At 52.2% G+C, this 20,913-nt stretch overlaps 1 protein-coding gene across 1 annotated transcript in view; it reads left to right on the top strand.

Annotated features, from left to right (window-relative positions):
* The first annotated feature begins 248 nt into the window (after window positions 1-248).
* Window positions 249-20,913, top strand: part of LOC138774963 (1-phosphatidylinositol 4,5-bisphosphate phosphodiesterase delta-4-like) — a 29,164-nt gene continuing 8,499 nt past the window's right edge. Inside the window, exons 1-3 of the mRNA XM_069955732.1 lie at window positions 249-344; window positions 3,942-3,997; window positions 10,699-10,857. Coding sequence (XP_069811833.1) covers window positions 3,976-3,997; window positions 10,699-10,857 — 181 coding nt within the window. The 5' untranslated portion in view covers window positions 249-344; window positions 3,942-3,975. The remainder of the gene's footprint in view (window positions 345-3,941; window positions 3,998-10,698; window positions 10,858-20,913) is intronic.

Here is a 20,913-nt window from a genome sequence, read left to right as displayed (position 1 = left end):
TGCAGCAGCTGAGGTGTAGGATGAGGTTCTGCAGCAGCTGAGGTGTGTTGGATGAGGTTCTGCAGCAGCTGAGGTGTAGTATGATGAGGTTGTGGTGGATCCAGTATATATATATATACACACACACACACATAATGGGATGAGCCGGCTCCGCCCCTCCCCTGGTCACACCGCTCGGAGCCGTCATCTGTCGTCCTGTAATCGGATGCTTCTTTCCACTGGAGCCTGTGCTGCTGTGTAACCCTGTAAGCTCAGCGCAGCCGTCACTCAGCGCCCGGGGTCTCCCCTGCACGGGTCTCCTCATCCTGCTGAGCCCAGAAACGGAGAGACGCTGCGTCCATCAGGTCAGTGCAGCAGCTTATAATAGTGCTGGAGCCGCTGATATCAGTCACATATGATGTAATAGGAGGTTATATCAGTACTGGAGTGTTATAAGAGGAGCGGCTGATATCAGTCACATATGATGTAATAGGAGGATATATCAGTACTGGAGCGTTATAAGAGGAGCGGCTGATATCAGTCACATATGATGTAATAGGAGGATATATCAGTACTGGAGTGTTATATGAGGAGCGGCTGATATCAGTCACATATGATGTAATAGGAGGATATATCAGTACTGGAGTGTTATAAGAGGAGCGGCTGATATCAGTCACATAGGATGTAATAGGAGGATATATCAGTGCTGGAGCGTTATAAGAGGAGCGGCTGATATCAGTCACATATGATGTAATAGGAGGTTATATCAGTACTGGAGCGTTATAAGAGGAGCGGCTGATATCAGTCACATATGATGTAATAGGAGGATATATCAGTACTGGAGTGTTATAAGGGGAGCGGCTGATATTAGTCACATAGGATGTAATAGGAGGATATATCAGTGCTGGAGCGATATAAGAGGAGCGGCTGATATCAGTCACATATGATGTAATAGGAGGATATATCAGTGCTGGAGCGTTATAAGAGGAGCGGCTGATATCAGTCACATATGATGTAATAGGAGGATATATCAGTACTGGAGCGTTATAAGAGGAGCGGCTGATATCAGTCACATATGATGTAATATCTGGAGGTTATATCAGTACTGGAGCGTTATAAGAGGAGCGGCTGATATCAGTCACATATGATGTAATAGGAGGATATATCAGTACTGGAGCGTTATAAGAGGAGCGGCTGATATCAGTCACATAGGATGTAATAGGAGAATATATATCAGTACTGGAGCGTTATAAGAGGAGCGGCTGATATCAGTCACATATGATGTAATAGGAGGATATATCAGTACTGGAGCGTTATAAGAGGAGCTGCTGATATCAGTCACATAGGATGTAATTGGAGGTTATATCAGTGCTGGAGCGTTATAGAGGAGCGGCTGATATCAGTCACAAAAGATGTAATAGGAGGTTATATCAGTGGTGGAGCGTTATAAGAGGAGCGGCTGATATCAGTCACATATGATGTAATAGGAGAATATATATCAGTACTGGAGCGTTATAAGAGGAGCGGCTGATATCAGTCACATATGATGTAATAGGAGGATATATCAGTACTGGAGCGTTATAAGAGGAGCGGCTGATATCAGTCACATATGATGTAATATCTGGAGGTTATATCAGTACTGGAGCGTTATAAGAGGAGCGGCTGATATCAGTCACATATGATGTAATATCTGGAGGTTATATCAGTACTGGAGCGATATAAGAGGAGCGGCTGATATCAGTCATATATGATGTAATGTCTGGAGGTTATATCAGTGCTGGAGCGTTATAAGAGGAGCGGCTGATATCAGTCACATATGATGTAATAGGAGGTTATATCAGTACTGGAGCGTTATAAGAGGAGCGGCTGATATCAGTCACATATGATGTAATATCTGGAGGTTATATCAGTACTGGAGCGTTATAAGAGGAGCGGCTGATATCAGTCATATATGATGTAATGTCTGGAGGTTATATCAGTGCTGGAGCGTTATAAGAGGAGCGGCTGATATCAGTCACATATGATGTAATAGGAGGTTATATCAGTACTGGAGCGTTATAAGAGGAGCGGCTGATATCAGTCACATATGATGTAATATCTGGAGGTTATATCAGTACTGGAGCGTTATAAGAGGAGCGGCTGATATCAGTCACATATAATGTAATAGGAGGATATATCAGTACTGGAGCGTTATAAGAGGAGCGGCTGATATCAGTCACATATGATGTAATATCTGGAGGTTATATCAGTGCTGGAGCGTTATAAGAGGAGCGGCTGATATCAGTCAAATATGATGTAATAGGAGGATATATCAGTGCTGGAGCGATATAAGAGGAGCGGCTGATATCAGTCACATAGGATGTAATAGGAGGATATATCAGTACTGGAGCGTTATAAGAGGAGCGGCTGATATCAGTCACATATGATGTAATAGGAGGATATATCAGTGCTGGAGCGTTATAAGAGGAGCGGCTGATATCAGTCACATATGATGTAATAGGAGGATATATCAGTGCTGGAGCGTTATAAGAGGAGCGGCTGATATCAGTCACATATGATGTAATATCTGGAGGTTATATCAGTACTGGAGCGTTATAAGAGGAGCGGCTGATATCAGTCACATATGATGTAATAGGAGGATATATCAGTACTGGAGCGTTATAAGAGGAGCGGCTGATATCAGTCACATGTATGTAATAGGAGGATATATCAGTACTGGAGCGTTATAAGAGGAGCGGCTGATATCAGTCACATATGATGTAATATATGGAGGTTATATCAGTGCTGGAGCGTTATAAGAGGAGCGGCTGATATCAGTCATATATGATGTAATAGGAGGATATATCAGTGCTGGAGCGATATAAGAGGAGCGGCTGATATCAGTCACATAGGATGTAATAGGAGGATATATCAGTACTGGAGCGTTATAAGAGGAGCGGCTGATATCAGTCACATATGATGTAATATCTGGAGGTTATATCAGTACTGGAGCGTTATAAGAGGAGCGGCTGATATCAGTCACATATGATGTAATAGGAGGATATATCAGTGCTGGAGCGATATAAGAGGAGCGGCTGATATCAGTCACATATGATGTAATAGGAGGATATATCAGTACTGGAGCGTTATAAGAGGAGCGGCTGATATCAGTCACATATGATGTAATATCTGGAGGTTATATCAGTACTGGAGCGTTATAAGAGGAGCGGCTGATATCAGTCATATATGATGTAATGTCTGGAGGTTATATCAGTGCTGGAGCGTTATAAGAGGAGCGGCTGATATCAGTCACATATGATGTAATAGGAGGATATATCAGTACTGGAGCGTTATAAGAGGAGCGGCTGATATCAGTCACATATGATGTAATATCTGGAGGTTATATCAGTACTGGAGCGTTATAAGAGGAGCGGCTGATATCAGTCACATAGGATGTAATGTCTGGAGATTATATCAGTACTGGAGCGTTATAAGAGGAGCGGCTGATATCAGTCACATATGATGTAATATCTGGAGGTTATATCAGTACTGGAGCGTTATAAGAGGAGCGGCTGATATCAGTCATATATGATGTAATAGGAGGATATATCAGTACTGGAGCGTTATAAGAGGAGCGGCTGATATCAGTCACATATGATGTAATAGGAGGATATATCAGTACTGGAGCGTTATAAGAGGAGCGGCTGATATCAGTCACATATATAATAGGAGGATATATCAGTACTGGAGCGTTATAAGAGGAGCGGCTGATATCAGTCACATAGGATGTAATGTCTGGAAGTTATATCAAAGTTGTCTCTTAATGATGTGGTTCTTGTTGCCCCTAGCAACCAATCAGAGCGTAGCTTTTTTAATTATATCGGTGGTATAAGAAGTGAAAGCCATTCTGTGATTGGTTACTATAGGTAACAAGGAGATTCCCTATTAGACAGTTGTATAATTCCTGTATCTCTGTGTGGCAGATGCCGGGAGCGCTGAGGGTATAGCGGACACACCATGACCTCTCCGTGCTCCGCCCGTAAGTATCAGTCTGCCGAGGGGACAGGTTGAGCGCCAAACCACCTCCCACCCTTAACACTGAGAGGAAAGTGAGTGGAGAGCGCCAACAGGGTCCCAGCCGCAACACTGAAAGAGAGTTAATTGAGCGGAGAGCGCCAACAGCATCCCAGCCCCAACACTGAGAGTAAAGTGAGCGGATAGCGCGCCAACAGCGTCCCATCCCCAACACTGAGAGTAAAGTGAGCGGATAGCGCGCCAACAGCATCCCAGCCCCAACACTGAGAGTAAAGTGAGCGGATAGCGCGCCAACAGCGTCCCGTCCCCAATACGGAAAGAGAGTAAAGTTAGCGGAGAGCGCGCCAAACCGCGTCCCATGCCCAACACTGAAAGAGAGTAAAGTGAGCGGAGAGCGGACTAACAGCGTCCCATCCCCAACACTGAAAGAGAGTAAAGTTAGTGGAGAGCGCACTAACAGCGTCCCATCCCCAACACTGAAAGAGAGTAAAGAGAGCGGAGAGCGCGCCAAACCGCGTCCCATGCCCAACACTGAAAGAGAGTAAAATTAGTGGAGAGCGCACTAACAGCGTCCCATCTCCAACACTGAAAGAGAGTAAAGAGAGCGGAGAGCGCACCAAACCGCGTCCCATGCCCAACACTGAAAGAGAGTAAAGTGAGCGGAGAGCGGACTAACAGCGTCCCATCCCCAACACTGAAAGAGAGTAAAGTGAGCGGAGAGCGGACTAACAGCGTCCCATCCCCAACACTGAAAGAGAGTAAAGTGAGCGGAGAGCGGACTAACAGCGTCCCATCCCCAACACTGAAAGAGAGTAAAGTGAGCGGAGAGCGGACTAACAGCGTCCCATCCCCAACACTGAAAGAGAGTAAAGTGAGCGGAGTACGCTCCAAACCGCGTTGCATCTTTAACACTGTGAGTAAAGTGAGCAGAGAGCACGCCAACAGTGTCCCAGCCCCAACACTGAAAAAGTAAAGTGAGCGAAGAGCGTACGTACAGCGTCCCATCCCCAACACTGAAAGTGCGTAAAGTGAGTGGAGAGCGCCAAACCGCGTCCCGTCCTTAACACTGTGAGCAGAGAGAGTGCCAACTGCGTCCCGTCCCCAACACTGAAAGTGCGTAAAGTGAGTGGAGAGCGCACTAACAGTGTCCCGTCCCCAACACTGAAAGAGAGTAAAGTTAGCGGAGAACGTGCCAACAGTGTCCCATCCCCAACACTGAGAGGAAAGTGAGCGGAGAGCATGCCAATATTGTCTCATCCCCAACACTGAAAGAAAGTTAATTGAGCGGAGAGCGTGCCAACAGTGTCCCATCCCCAACATTGAGAGGAAAGTGAGCGGAGAGCGCGCCAACAGCCCCCCATCCCCAACACTGAAAGAGAGTAAAGTGAGCGGAGAGCATGTGAAATTACATCCCATCTTCAACACTGAAAGTAAAGTGAGCGGATAGCGCGCCAAACCGCGTCCCATCCCTAACACTGAAAGAGAGTAAAGTGATTGGAGAGCGTGCCAACAGCGTCCCAGCCCCAACACTGAAAGAGAGTAAAGTGATTGGAGAGCGTGCCAACAGCCCCCCATCCCCAACACTGAAAGAGAGTAAGTGAGCGGAGAGCATGTGAAATTACATCCCATCTTCAACACTGAGAGTAAAGTGAGCGGATAGCGCGCCAACAGCGTCCCATCCCCAACACTGAAAGAGAGTAAAGTGAGCGGAGAGCGCGCCAAACCGCGTCCCATCCCTAACACTGAAAGAGAGTAAAGTGATTGGAGAGCGTGCCAACAGCGTCCCAGCCCCAACACTGAAAGAGAGTAAAGTGAGCGGAGAGCGCCAAACCGCCTCCCATGCTTAACACTGAGAGTAAGGTGAGCAGAGAGCGCCAAACCGCGTCCCATCCCCAACACTGAAAGAGAGTTAATTGAGCGGAGAGCGCGTCAAACCGCGTCACATCTTAAACACTGAGAGTAAAGCGAGCGGAGAGCGCGCCAACAGCGTCCCATACCTAACACTGAAAGAGAGTAAAGTGATTGGAGAGCGCGCCAATAGCGTCCCATCCCCAACACTGAAAAGGTATGTGCACACTATGGAATCCCGGTGTATCACCCGCCCCATATTCGGCAGCTCGCCCCCGCTGATCCCATAGGCTTCATTCTAGGGTTTGCCAGATTCTGCTGTCCGCCCGAAGAATAAACTCATTCTTTAGGCAGACCGTGAAATTTGGCAAACCCTAGAATGAAGCCTATGGGATCAGTGGAGATGAGCGCGTCCACGAGCAGGGCGAGGTAATACACCAGCTTTCCGTAGTGTGCACATACCCAACACTGAAAGAGAGTAAAGTGAGCAGAGAGCGCGCCAACCAAGTCCCAGCCCTGAGAGTAAAGTGAGCAGAGAGCGCCAACAGTGTCCCAGCCCTGAGAGTAAAGTGAGCAGAGAGCGCCAACAGTGTCCCAGCCCTGAGAGTAAAGTGAGCAGAGAGCGCCAACCAAGTCCCAGCCCTGATAGTAAAGTGAGCAGAGAGCGCCAACAGTGTCCCAGCCCTGAGAGTAAAGTGAGCAGAGAGCGCCAACAGTGTCCCAGCCCTGAGAGTAAAGTGAGCAGAGAGCGCCAACAGAGTCCCAGCCCTGAGAGTAAAGTGAGCAGAGAGCGCCAACAGAGTCCCAGCCCTGAGAGTAAAGTGAGCAGAGAGCGTGCCAAATGTGTATGTGCATTTGGCGCACTGTTGCTCACTTTACTCTTTCAGGGCTGGGGACACTTATGTTTGGCACGCTCTATGCTTACTTTACTCTCTTTCAAAGCGGGGGATGGGACGCGGTTGGTGCGCTTTCTCCCCACTTTACTCTCTTTCAGGGCTGGGGATGGCACATGGTTGGTGCGCACTCTGCTTACTTTACTCTCTTTCAGAAAACAGAGAACATGCCAACCACATCCCATTTTCAGCCCTGAAAGAAAGTAAAGTGATTTGAGAGCATGCCAAACACACCTTGCCTAAGCCCTAAAAGAGAGTAAAGTGAGCAAAGGGCATGACAAACACACCTCCACGTTTGTCACACTTTCTGCATACTTTGCTCTCTGTCAGGGATGGGACACTGCTGACGCGCCCTCTGCTCACTTTGCTCTCTGTCAGGGATGGGACACTGCTGGCGCGCCCTCTGCTCACTTTGCTCTCTGTCAGGGCTGGGACACTGCTGGCGCGCCCTCTGCTCACTTTGCTCTCTGTCAGGGATGGGACACTGCTGGCGCGCCCTCTGCTCACTTTGCTCTCTGTCAGGGATGGGACACTGCTGGCGCGCCCTCTGCTCACTTTGCTCTCTGTCAGGGATGGGACACTGCTGGCGCGCCCTCTGCTCACTTTGCTCTCTGTCAGGGATGGGACACTGCTGGCGCGCCCTCTGCTCACTTTGCTCTCTGTCAGGGATGGGACACTGCTGGCGCGCCCTCTGCTCACTTTGCTCTCTGTCAGGGCTGGGACACTGCTGGCGCGCCCTCTGCTCACTTTGCTCTCTGTCAGGGATGGGACACTGCTGGCGCGCCCTCTGCTCACTTTGCTCTCTGTCAGGGATGGGACACTGCTGGCGCGCCCTCTGCTTACTTTGCTCTCTGTCAGGGATAGGACACTGCTGGCGCGCCCTCTGCTCACTTTGCTCTCTGTCAGGGATGGGACACTGCTGGCGCGCCCTCTGCTCACTTTGCTCTCTGTCAGGGATAGGACACTGCTGGCGCGCCCTCTGCTCACTTTGCTCTCTTTCAGGGATAGGACACTGCTGGCGCGCCCTCTGCTCACTTTGCTCTCTGTCAGGGATGGGACACTGCTGGCGCGCCCTCTGCTCACTTTGCTCTCTGTCAGGGCTGGGACACTGCTGGCGCGCCCTCTGCTCACTTTACTCTCTGTCAGGGATAGGACACTGCTGGCGCGCCCTCTGCTCACTTTGCTCTCTGTCAGGGATGGGACACTGCTGGCGCGCCCTCTGCTCGCTTTGCTCTCTGTCAGGGATGGGACACTGCTGGCGCGCCCTCTGCTCACTTTGCTCTCTGTCAGGGATGGGACACTGCTGACGCGCCCTCTGCTCACTTTGCTCTCTGTCAGGGATGGATCACTGCTGGCGCGCCCTCTGCTCACTTTGCTCTCTGTCAGGGATGGGACACTGCTGGCGCGCCCTCTGCTCACTTTGCTCTCTGTCAGGGATGGGACACTGCTGGCGCGCCCTCTGCTCACTTTGCTCTCTTTCAGGGATGGGGATGGGACACTGCTGGCGCGCCCTCTGCTCACTTTGCTCTCTGTCAGGGATGGGACACTGCTGGCGCGCCCTCTGCTCACTTTACTCTGTCAGGGATGGGACACTGCTGGCGCGCCCTCTGCTCACTTTACTCTGTCAGGGATGGGACACTGCTGGCGCGCCCTCTGCTCACTTTGCTCTCTGTCAGGGAAGGGGATGGGACACTGCTGGCGCGCCCTCTGCTCACTTTACTCTGTCAGGGATGGGACACTGCTGGTGCGCCCTCTGCTCACTTTACTCTCTTTCAGGGATGGGGATGGGACACTGCTGGCGCGCCCTCTGCTCACTTTACTCTCTGTCAGGGCTGGGACACTGCTGGCGCGCCCTCTGCTCACTTTGCTCTCTGTCAGGCATGGGACACTGCTGGCGCGCCCTCTGCTCACTTTGCTCTCTGTCAGGGATGGGACACTGCTGGCGCGCCCTCTGCTCACTTTACTCTGTCAGGGATGGGGATAGGACACTGCTGGCGCGCCCTCTGCTCACTTTACTCTGTCAGGGATAGGACACTGCTGGCACGCCCTCTGCTCACTTTACTCTGTCAGGGATAGGACACTGCTGGCCCGCCCTCTGCTCACTTTACTCTCTGTCAGGGATGGGGATGGGACACTGCTGGCGCGCCCTCTGCTCACTTTTCTCTCTGTCAGGGATGGGACACTGCTGGCGCGCCCTCTGCTCACTTTGCTCTCTGTCAGGGATGGGACACTGCTGGCGCGCCCTCTGCTCACTTTGCTCTCTGTCAGGGATGGGACACTGCTGGCGCGCCCTCTGCTCGCTTTGCTCTCTGTCAGGGATGGGACACTGCTGGCGCGCCCTCTGCTCACTTTGCTCTCTGTCAGGGATGGGACACTGCTGGCGCGCCCTCTGCATACTTTGCTCTCTGTCAGGGATGGGACACTGCTGGCGCGCCCTCTGCTCACTTTGCTCTCTGTCAGGGATGGGACACTGCTGGCGCGCCCTCTGCTTACTTTGCTCTCTGTCAGGGATGGGACACTGCTGGCGCGCCCTCTGCCCACTTTCCTCTCTGTCAGGGATGGGACACTGCTGGCGCGCCCTCTGCTCACTTTGCTCTCTGTTAGGGAGGGGGATGGGACACTGCTGGTGCGCCCTCTGCTCACTTTACTCTCTGTCAGGGATAGGACACTGCTGGCGCGCCCTCTGCTCACTTTGCTCTCTGTCAGGGAAGGGGATGGGACACTGCTGGCGCGCCCTCTGCTCACTTTACTCTCTGTCAGGGCTGGGACACTGCTGGCGCGCCCTCTGCTTACTTTGCTCTCTGTCAGGGATGGGACACTGCTGGCGCGCCCTCTGCTCACTTTACTCTCTGTCAGGGATGGGACACTGCTGGCGCGCCCTCTGCTTACTTTGCTTTCTGTCAGGGATGGGACACTGCTGGCGCGCCCTCTGCTCACTTTACTCTCTGTCAGGGATAGGACACTGCTGGCGCGCCCTCTGCTCACTTTGCTCTCTGTCAGGGATGGGACACTGCTGGCGCGCCCTCTGCTCACTTTACTCTCTGTCAGGGATAGCACACTGCTGGCACGCCCTCTGCTCACTTTGCTCTCTGTCAGGGATGGGACACTGCTGGCGCGCCCTCTGCTCACTTTGCTCTCTGTCAGGGATGGGACACTGCTGGCGCGCCCTCTGCTCACTTTGCTCTCTTTCAGGGATAGGACACTGCTGGCGCACCCTCTGCTCACTTTGCTCTCTTTCAGGGATGGGACACTGCTGGCGCACCCTCTGCTCACTTTGCTCTCTGTCAGGGATGGGACACTGCTGGCGCGCCCTCTGCTCACTTTGCTCTCTGTCAGGGATGGGACACTGCTGGCGCGCCCTCTGCTCACTTTGCTCTCTTTCAGGGATAGGACACTGCTGGCGCACCCTCTGCTCACTTTGCTCTCTTTCAGGGATGGGACACTGCTGGCGCACCCTCTGCTCACTTTGCTCTCTGTCAGGGATGGGACACTGCTGGCGCGCCCTCTGCTCACTTTACTCTGTCAGGGATGGGGATAGGACACTGCTGGCACGCCCTCTGCTCACTTTGCTCTCTGTCAGGGATGGGACACTGCTGGCGCGCCCTCTGCTCACTTTGCTCTCTTTCAGGGATAGGACACTGCTGGCGCGCCCTCTGCTCACTTTACTCTCTGTCAGGGATGCGACACTGCTGGCGCGCCCTCTGCTCACTTTGCTCTCTGTCAGGGATGGGACACTGCTGGTGCGCCCTCTGCTCACTTTGCTCTCTGTCAGGGATGGGACACTGCTGGCGCGCCCTCTGCTCACTTTACTCTCTTTCAGGGATGGGACACTGCTGGCGCGCCCTCTGCTCACTTTGCTCTCTGTCAGGGATAGGACACTGCTGGCGCGCCCTCTGCTCACTTTACTCTCTTTCAGGGATGGGACACTGCTGGCGCGCCCTCTGCTCACTTTGCTCTCTTTCAGGGCTGCAACTGGATGAGAACTTACAGATGATGCAGTCCGGCTCCCTGATGAGAAAAGTGAAGTCACGAAGTTGGAAGAAGGCGCGATACTTCAAGCTACAGGAGGACTGTATGACCGTCTGGTACAAGTCTAAGAAGACGGGCAACACCAAGTCCACCTGTAAGTGATTGCTGCCGCTGCCCCCGGGGGTCACTGGGCTATTGGTCTAGCAGCAGTCAGTGTTCCATCCAGTTACGTCCTAGCCACAAACCATCAATGTCGGCCGTGAGAAGAAGCCTCCATGTGGTGTCACAGGGGTCAGCGAAACGTTCTGCGGCTTTCTAGGCCTCCACCCTGTGATGTCACAGAACGGACATATCCGCACACTGAAGGTCATAGCCTGCACTGATATATAGGGTAGTGGTCGGGTGGTGCCTGGGCCAAGGCACAGTACACACAACAAATTCCCGGCACTCGCCCAATTACTGAAACGTGTAAAGTCCATCACAGACAGACACTGATAGGCTGCACCGACACATTGCAGCAGATCTTCACCACTGGCGAGACGCAGCTTCTCCTGATCTATTTACCTTACACACTGGATACAATTGCAGCAAATCCTCAGCTGTGACATCACTGGGGTTCTCTGACAGGGAGCAGGAAGCTTCTAGAAAGCTGCAGAAGGTTTCTGGTGTCCCGGGCAGAAGCTTCTGGAACGTCTCCCATCCATCTCCTCTGATTACATATTGATTAGATGGAGGAAACAAGGTCTGCACTCCAATTACTGTCTCCCCCCCCCCCCCCCAGACCCTGAGCACGGAGTTCTGCTGTGGAGGAACATTGTGCCAGAAGTGCAGCTGTATTTCCAGTAATCGCTCTGCAGTAGTAATGGGAGGAGGTGGGGAAGGGGAGGTCAACACCAGAAGAGAAAAAAAAGTGCAGCAGCAACCAGCAAGTGCCAGGGCTCCCCGTGTATACTCCCTCTGTCATACACACCAGAAAAACCAGCTCCTAAGTTGTCTTCTAAAAAATTAGGTTCTTAGGTTTCATCACATCAAGTGTCCCATCTCACCACGGAAAGGTGACCTCAGAGAGAGTCCCATCTCACCACGGAAAGGTGACCTCAGAGAGAGTCCCATCTCACCATGGTAAGGTGACCTCAGAGAGAGAGAGTCCCATCTCACCATAGTAAGGTGACCTCAGAGAGAGAGAGTCCCATCTCACCACGGTAAGGTGACCTCAGAGAGAGAGAGAGTCCCATCTCACCACGGTAAGGTGACCTCAGAGAGAGAGTCCCATCTCACCACAGTATGGTAACCTCAGAGAGAGAGTCCCATCTCACCATGGTATGGTGACCTCAGAGAGAGAGTCCCATCTCACCACGGAAAGGTGACCTCAGAGAGAGAGTCCCATCTTACCACGGTAAGGTGACCTCAGAGAGAGTCCCATCTCACCATGGTATGGTGACCTCAGAGAGAGAGTCCCATCTCACCACGGAAAGGTGACCTCAGAGAGAGAGTCCCATCTCACCACGGTAAGGTGACCTCAGAGAGAGTCCCATCTCACCACGGTAAGGTGACCTCAGAGAGAGTCCCATCTCACCACGGTAAGGTGACCTCAGAGAGAGTCCCATCTCACCACGGTATGGTGACCTCAGAGAGAGAGTCCCATCTCACCACGGTAAGGTGACCTCAGAGAGAGAGAGTCCCATCTCACCACGGTATGGTGACCTCAGAGAGAGAGTCCCATCTCACCACGGTAAGGTGACCTCAGAGAGAGAGTCCCATCTCACCACGGTAAGGTGACCTCAGAGAGAGTCCCATCTCACCATGGTATGGTGACCTCAGAGAGAGAGTCCCATCTCACCACGGAAAGGTGACCTCAGAGAGAAAGTCCCATCTCACCACGGTAAGGTGACCTCAGAGAGAGTCCCATCTCACCACGGTAAGGTGACCTCAGAGAGAGTCCCATCTCACCACGGTATGGTGACCTCAGAGAGAGAGTCCCATCTCACCACGGTAAGGTGACCTCAGAGAGAGAGAGTCCCATCTCACCACGGTATGGTGACCTCAGAGAGAGAGTCCCATCTCACCATGGTATGGTGACCTCAGAGAGAGAGTCCCATCTCACCACGGAAAGGTGACCTCAGAGAGAGAGTCCCATCTCACCACGGTAAGGTGACCTCAGAGAGAGTCCCATCTCACCACGGTAAGGTGACCTCAGAGAGAGTCCCATCTCACCACGGTATGGTGACCTCAGAGAGAGAGTCCCATCTCACCACGGTAAGGTGACCTCAGAGAGAGAGAGTCCCATCTCACCACGGTATGGTGACCTCAGAGAGAGAGTCCCATCTCACCACGGTAAGGTGACCTCAGAGAGAGAGAGTCCCATCTCACCACGATACGGTGACCTCAGAGAGAGAGAGTCCCATCTCACCATTGTAAGGTGACCTCAGAGAGAGAGAGTCCCATCTCACCACGGTAAGGTGACCTCAGAGAGAGAGTCCCATCTCACCACGGTATGGTGACCTCAGAGAGAGAGTCCCATCTCACCATGGTAAGGTGACCTCAGAGAGAGAGAGTCCCATCTCACCATGGTAAGGTGACCTCAGAGAGAGAGAGTCCCATCTCACCACGGTATGGTGACCTCAGAGAGAGAGAGTCCCATCTCACCATGGTAAGGTGACCTCAGAGAGAGAGAGTCCCATCTCACCATGGTAAGGTGACCTCAGAGAGAGAGAGTCCCATCTCACCAAGGTAAGGTGACCTCAGAGAGAGAGTCCCATCTCACCACGGTAAGGTGACCTCAGAGAGAGAGAGTCCCATCTCACCAAGGTATGGTGACCTCAGAGAGAGAGTCCCATCTCACCACGGTAAGGTGACCTCAGAGAGAGAGAGTCCCATCTCACCACGGTAAGGTGACCTCAGAGAGAGAGAGAGTCCCATCTCACCATTGTAAGGTGACCTCAGAGAGAGAGAGTCCCATCTCACCACGGTAAGGTGACCTCAGAGAGAGAGTCCCATCTCACCACGGTATGGTGACCTCAGAGAGAGAGTCCCATCTCACCATGGTAAGGTGACCTCAGAGAGAGAGAGTCCCATCTCACCATAGTAAGGTGACCTCAGAGAGAGAGAGTCCCATCTCACCATAGTAAGGTGACCTCAGAGAGAGAGTCCCATCTCACCACGGTAAGGTGACCTCAGAGAGAGAGTCCCATCTCACCACGGTATGGTGACCTCAGAGAGAGAGAGTCCCATCTCACCATGGTAAGGTGACCTCAGAGAGAGAGAGTCCCATCTCACCATGGTAAGGTGACCTCAGAGAGAGAGAGTCCCATCTCACCAAGGTAAGGTGACCTCAGAGAGAGAGTCCCATCTCACCACGGTAAGGTGACCTCAGAGAGAGAGAGTCCCATCTCACCACGGTATGGTGACCTCAGAGAGAGAGTCCCATCTCACCACGGTAAGGTGACCTCAGAGAGAGAGAGTCCCATCTCACCACGGTAAGGAGACCTCAGAGAGAGTCCCATCTCACCACGGTAAGGTGACCTCAGAGAGAGAGAGAGAGTCCCATCTCACCACGGTAAGGTGCCCTCAGAGAGAGAGAGTCCCATCTCACCACGGTATGGTGACCTCAGAGAGAGAGAGAGTCCCATCTCACCACAGTAAGGTGACCTCAGAGAGAGAGAGTCCCATCTCACCACGGTATGGTGACCTCAGAGAGAGAGAGAGAGAGTCCCATCTCACCACGGTAAGGTGACCTCAGAGAGAGAGTCCCATCTCACCATGGTAAGGTGACCTCAGAGAGAGAGAGTCCCATCTCACCATGGTAAGGTAACCTCAGAGAGAGAGAGTCCCATCTCACCACGGTATGGTGACCTCAGAGAAAGAGAGTCCCATCTCACCACGGTAAGGTGACCTCAGAGAGAGAGAGTCCCATCTCACCACGGTATGGTGACCTTAAAGAGACAGTCCCATCTCACCACGGTAAGGTGACCTCAGAGAGAGAGTCCCATCTCACCACGGTAAGGTGACCTCAGAGAGAGAGAGTCCCATCTCACCAAGGTAAGGTGACCTCAGAGAGAGAGTCCCATCTCACCACGTAAGGTGACCTCAGAGAGAGAGTCCCATCTCACCACGGTAAGGTGACCTCAGAGAGAGGGAGTGTCCCATCTCACCACGGTATGGTGACCTCAGAGAGAGGGAGTGTCCCATCTCACCACGGTAAGATAACCTCAGAGAGAGAGAGTCCCATCTCACCATGGTAAGGTGACCTCAGAGAGAGAGAGTCCCATCTCACCACGGTAAGGTGACCTCAGAGAGAGAGAGTCCCATCTCACCACGGTAAGGTGACCTCAGAGAGAGAGAGTCCCATCTCACCACGGTAAGGTGACCTCAGAGAGAGAGAGTCCCATCTCACCACGGTAAGGTGACCTCAGAGAGAGAGTCCTATCTCACCACGGTAAGGTGACCTCAGAGAGAGAGAGTCCCATCTCACCACGGTATGGTGACCTCAGAGAGAGGGAGTGTCCCATCTCACCACGGTAAGGTGACCTCAGAGAGAGAGAGTCCCATCTCACCACGGTATGGTGACCTCAGAGAGAGGGAGTGTCCCATCTCACCACGGTAAGGTGACCTCAGAGAGAGGGAGTGTCCCATCTCACCACGGTATGGTGACCTCAGAGAGAGGGAGTGTCCCATCTCACCACGGTAAGGTGACCTCAGAGAGAGAGAGTCCCATCTCACCACGGTATGGTGACCTCAGAGAGAGGGAGTGTCCCATCTCACCACGGTAAGGTGACCTCAGAGAGAGAGTCCCATCTCACCACATCTTAGGCCCCGTTCCCACTGAGCAAAGCTAGCGGAATTCCGCGACGGAATTGTCCGCCGCGGAATGCCGTTAGCCTCCCGCTCATAATGGGACTCTATGGGAGGCGCGCGCTCCTGCCCTGTCCGCGCTGAAGAATGAACATGTTCATTCTTCAGCGCGTATAGAGCAGCAGCGCGCGCCTCCCATAGAGTCCCATTATGAGCGGGAGGCTAACGGCATTCCGCGGCGGACAATTCCGTCGCGGAATTCCGCTAGCTTTGCTCAGTGGGAACGGGGCCTTAGTGCGATGAGGTGCGGGTAGTTGCTGGATGGTGGTCTCCCTGCTGGGTCAGCTGGTACGGTGGTGTGGCAGCTGAGTAGGTCTAGGGTCACTAGGGTAGCCTGGAGTGGTATAGGACCCACCCCGCACAGTTTGGCGCCTCAGCAACACCAAGTGTGTGAGCCCCCCGAGGTGTTATATCGGAAGTATGGCCGGTCACTTGCTGGTTGCTGTAGTGTGACACCACTCCGGTGGTGGATGGCCGAGATACAGCCGGATCCTATTAGATTGTCACATGACGCCAGTGCCAGGTGGGCACACAGGTGGGATGGCACGTCTGCTGTTATAGTGTAAGGCCGGTTGTACCCTTCTCCCCTGTGGTCGGTGTCCTGTCAGGTTGCTATTGGGCCCCTTGGGATAGTGTAGTCACAGGCGGTCAGAGCGGGGTAATGACCCTCCCGGATAGTAGGACCCCCCACCCACAGATAGGGGAGAGGTCCCAAGGTTGTGGTGTATATACTGTGCAGGTGGTCAGAGCGGTGTAGTGTCCCTCCCGGATAGTAGGACCCCCCACCCACAGATAGGGGAGATGTCCCAAGGTTGTGGTGTATATACTGTGCAGGTGGTCAGAGCGGTGTAGTGACCCTCCCGGATAGTAGGACCCCCCACCCACAGATAGGGGAGAGGTCCCAAGGTTGTGGTGTATATACTGTGCAGGTGGTCAGAGCGGTGTAGTGTCCCTCCCGGATAGTAGTAGGACCCCCCACCCACAGATAGGAGAGACGTCCCAAGGTTGCGGTGTATATGCTGTGCAGGTGGTCAGAGCGGTGTAGTGTCCCTCCCGGATAGTAGTAGGACCCCCCACCCACAGATAGGAGAGATGTCCCAAGGTTGCGGTGTATATGGTGTGCAGGTGGTCAGAGCGGTGTAGTGTACCTCCCGGATAGTAGGACCCCCCACCCACAGATAGGAGAGAGGTCCCAAGGTTGTGGTGTATATACTGTGCAGGTGGTCAGAGCGGTGTAGTGTCCCTCCCGGATAGTAGTAGGACCCCCCACCCACAGATAGGAGAGATGTCCCAAGGTTGCGGTGTATATGGTGTGCAGGTGGTCAGAGCGGGTGTAGTGTACCTCCCGGATAGTAGGACCCCCCACCCACAGATAGGAGAGAGGTCCCAAGGTTGTGGTGTATACACTGTGCAGGCGGTCAGAGCGGTGTAGTGACCCTCCCGGATAGTAGGACCCCCACCCACAGATAGGGGAGATGTCCCAAGGTTGCGGTGTATATACTGTGCAGGTGGTCAGAGCGGTGTAGTGACCCTCGCGGATAGTAGGACCCCCCACCCACAGATAGGGGAGATGTCCCAAGGTTGTGGTGTATATACTGTGCAGGTGGTCAGAGCGGTGTAGTGTCCCTCCCGAATAGTAGTAGGTCCCCCCAGGCAGTGTTATCCAGTCACAGTATGGCAGTATTGGTCAGGTCTGGTATGGCGGTGTTATCCAGTCACAGTGTGGTGGTATTGGTCAGGTCTGGTGTGGCGGTGTTATTTGGTATGGTATGGAGGTGTTATCCAGTCACAGTAAGGGGGTATTGGTCATGTCTGGTATGGCGGTGTTATCCAGTCACATTATGGCGGTATTGGTCAGGTCTGGTATGAAGGTTTATCCTGTCACAGTAAGGCGGTATTGGTCAGGTCTGGTATGGCGGTGTTATCCAGTCACAGTAAGGCGGTATTGGTCAGGTCGGGTATGGCAGTGTTATCCAGTCACAGTATGGCGGTATTGGTCATGTCTGGTATGGCGGTGTTATCCAGTCACAGTATGGTGGAATTGGTCAGGTCTGGCGGTGTTATCCAGTCACAGTATGGCGGTATTGGTCACGTCTGGTATGGAGGTTGTACCCAGTCACAGTATGGCGGTATTGGTCAGGTCTGGTGTGGCGGTGTTATCCAGTCACAGTATGGCGGTATTGGTCAGGTCTGGTATAGTGGTGTTATACAGTCACAGTATGGCGGTATTGGTCAGGTCTGGTATAGTGGTGTTATCCAGTCACAGTATGGCGGTATTGGTCAGGTCTGTTATGGAGGTGTTATCCAGTCACAGTATGGTGGTATCAGGTCTGGTATTGCGGTGTTATCCAGTCACAGTATGGCGGTATTGGTCAGGTCTGGTATAGTGGTGTTATCCAGTCACAGTATGGCGGTATTGGTCAGGTCTGTTATGGCGGTGTTATCCAGTCACAGTATGGTGGTATTAGTCAGGTCTGGTATGACAGTGTTATCCAGTCACAGTATGGCGGTATTGGTCAGGTCTGGTATGGCGGTGTTATCCAGTCACAGTATGGTGTAATTGGTCAGGTCTGGTGTGGCGGTGTTATCCAGTCACAGTATGGCGGTATTAGTCAGGTCTGGTATGGCGGTGTTATCCAGTCACAGTATGGCAGTATTGGTCAGGTGTGGTATGGAGGTGTTACCCAGTCACAGTATGGTGGAATTGGTCAGGTCTGGCAGTGTTATCCAGTCACAGTATGGTGGTATAAGGTCTGGTATAGCGGTGTTATCCAGTCACAGTATGGCGGTATTGGTCAGGTCGGGTATGGCAGTGTTATCCAGTCACAGTATGGCGGTATTGGTCAGGTCTGGTATGGCGGTGTTATCCAGTCACAGTGTGGCGGTATTGGTCAGGTCTGGAATGGCGGTGTTATCCAGTCACAGTATGGAGGTATTGGTCAGGTCTGGTATGGCGGTGTTATCCAGTCACAGTGTGTCGGTATTGGTCAGGTCTGGTGTGGCAGTGTTATCCAGTCACAGTATGGCGGTATTAGTCACGTCTGGTATGACAGTGTTATCCAGTCCCAGTATGGCGGTATTCGTCAGGTCTGGTATGACAATGTTATCCAGTCACAGTATGGCGGTATTGGTCAGGTCTGGTATGGCGGTGTTATCCAGTTACAGTATGGCAGTATTGGTCAGGTCTGGTGTGGCGGTGTTATCCAGTCACAGTATGGTGGTATTGGTCAGGTCTGGTATAGCGGTGTTATCCAGTCACAGTATGGTGTAATTGGTCAGGTCTGGTGTGGCGGTGTTATCCAGTCACAGTATGGCGGTATTAGTTAGGTCTGGTATGGCGGTGTTATCCAGTCACAGTATGGTGTGATTGGTCAGGTCTGGTGTGGCGGTGTTATCCAGTCACAGTGTGGCGGTATTAGTCAGGTCTGGTATGGCAGTGTTATCCAGTTACAGTATGGCGTTATTGGTAAAGTCTGGTATGGCGGGGTTATCCAGTCACAGTCTGGCGGTATTGGTCAGGTCTGCTGTGGTGGTGTTATCCAGTCACAGTCTGGCGGTATTGGTCAGGTCTGGTGTGGCGGTGTTATTTGGTATGGTATAACGGTGTTATCCAGTCACAGTATGGCGGTATTGGTCAGGTATTGGTCCGGTCTGGTATGGCGGTATTGGTCAGGTGTGGTATGGCAGTGTTATCCAGTCACAGTCTGGCGGTACTGGTCAGGTCTGGTATGGCAGTGTTATCCAGTCACAGTATGGCGGTATTGGTCAGGTCTGGTGTGGCAGTGTTATTTGGTATGGTATGACGGTGTTATCCAGTCACAGTCTGGCGGTATTGGTCAGGTCTGCTGTGGTGGTGTTATCCAGTCACAGTGTGGCGGTATCGGTCAGGTCTGGTATGACGGTGTTATCCAGTCACATTATGGTGGTATTGGTCAGGTCTGGTGTGGCGGTGTTATCCAGTCACAGTATGGCGGTATTGGTCAGGTCTGGTATGGAGGTGTTATCCAGTCACAGTAAGGCGATATTGGTCAGGTTTGGTATTGCGGTGTTATCCAGTCACAGTGTGGCGCTATTGGTCAGTTCTGGTATGACAGTCTTATCCAGTCACAGTATGGCGGTATCGGTCAGGTCTGGTGTGGCAGTGTTATCCAGTCAGAGTATGGCGGTATTGGTCAGGTCTGGTGTGGCGGTGTTATCCAGTCACAGTATGGCGGTATTGGTCAGGTCTGGTGTGGCAGTGTTATCCAGTCACAGTAAGGCGGTATTGGTCAGGTCTGGTATGGCGGTGTTATCCAGTCAGTCACAGTGTGGCGGTATTGGTCAGGTCTGGCGGGGTTATCCAGTCACAGTATGGCGGTATTGGTCACATCTTGTATGGAGGTGTTACCCAGTCACAGTATGGCGGTATTGGTCAGGTCTGGTGTGGCAGTTTTATCCAGTCACAGTATGGTGGTATCAGGTCTGGTATGGCGGTGTTATCCAGTCACAGTATGGCTATCCTGATGCTAATTGGTGAGTGAGGATGGGGCGTCTTCAAGTTTAGTGCTTAGGGCAGCAGCAGCTGGTAATACTGCCCTGTATACATGTACTGTATAGTAGGAGTATGGGGTACTGTATACCTGTAATGTCATGTATACATGTACTGTATAGATGGAGTAGGGGGGTCCTGTATACATGTACTGTATAGATGGAGTAGGGGCCCTGTGTACATGTACTGTATAGATGGAGTAGGGGCCCTGTATACATGTACTGTATAGATGGATTAGGAGGTCCTGTATTCATGTACTGTGTAGATGGAGTAGGGGGTCCTGTATACCTGTTATGTCCTGTATACATGTACTGTATAGATGGAGTAGGGGGTCCTGTATACATGTACTGTATAGATGGAGTAGGGGGTCCTGTATACCTGTAATGTCCTGTATACATGTACTGTATAGATGGAGTAGGGGGTCCTATATACATGTACTGTATAGTAGGAGTAGGGGCTCCTGTATACATGTACTGTATAGATGGAGTAAGGGGTCCTGTATACATGTACTGTATAGATGGAGTAGGGGGTCCTGTATATACATGTACTGTATAAATGGAGTAGGGGGTCCTGTATATATGTACTGTATAGATGGAGTAGGGGGTCCTGTATACATGTACTGTATAGATGGAGTAGGGGGTCCTGTATACATGTACTGTATAGATGGAGTAGGGGGTCCTGTATACATGTACTGTATAGATGGAGTAGGGGGTCCTGTATACATGTACTGTATAGATGGAATAGGGGGTCCTGTATACCTGTAATGTTCTGTATACATGTACTGTATAGATGGAGTAGGGGGTCCTGTATACCTGTATAGATGGAGTAGGT

The sequence above is a fragment of the Dendropsophus ebraccatus genome, unplaced genomic scaffold (genome assembly GCF_027789765.1).
Source record: "Dendropsophus ebraccatus isolate aDenEbr1 unplaced genomic scaffold, aDenEbr1.pat pat_scaffold_1162_ctg1, whole genome shotgun sequence".
Taxonomy (NCBI): Eukaryota; Metazoa; Chordata; class Amphibia; order Anura; family Hylidae; genus Dendropsophus; species Dendropsophus ebraccatus.
This window is presented reverse-complemented; position numbering and strand designations above follow the sequence as displayed.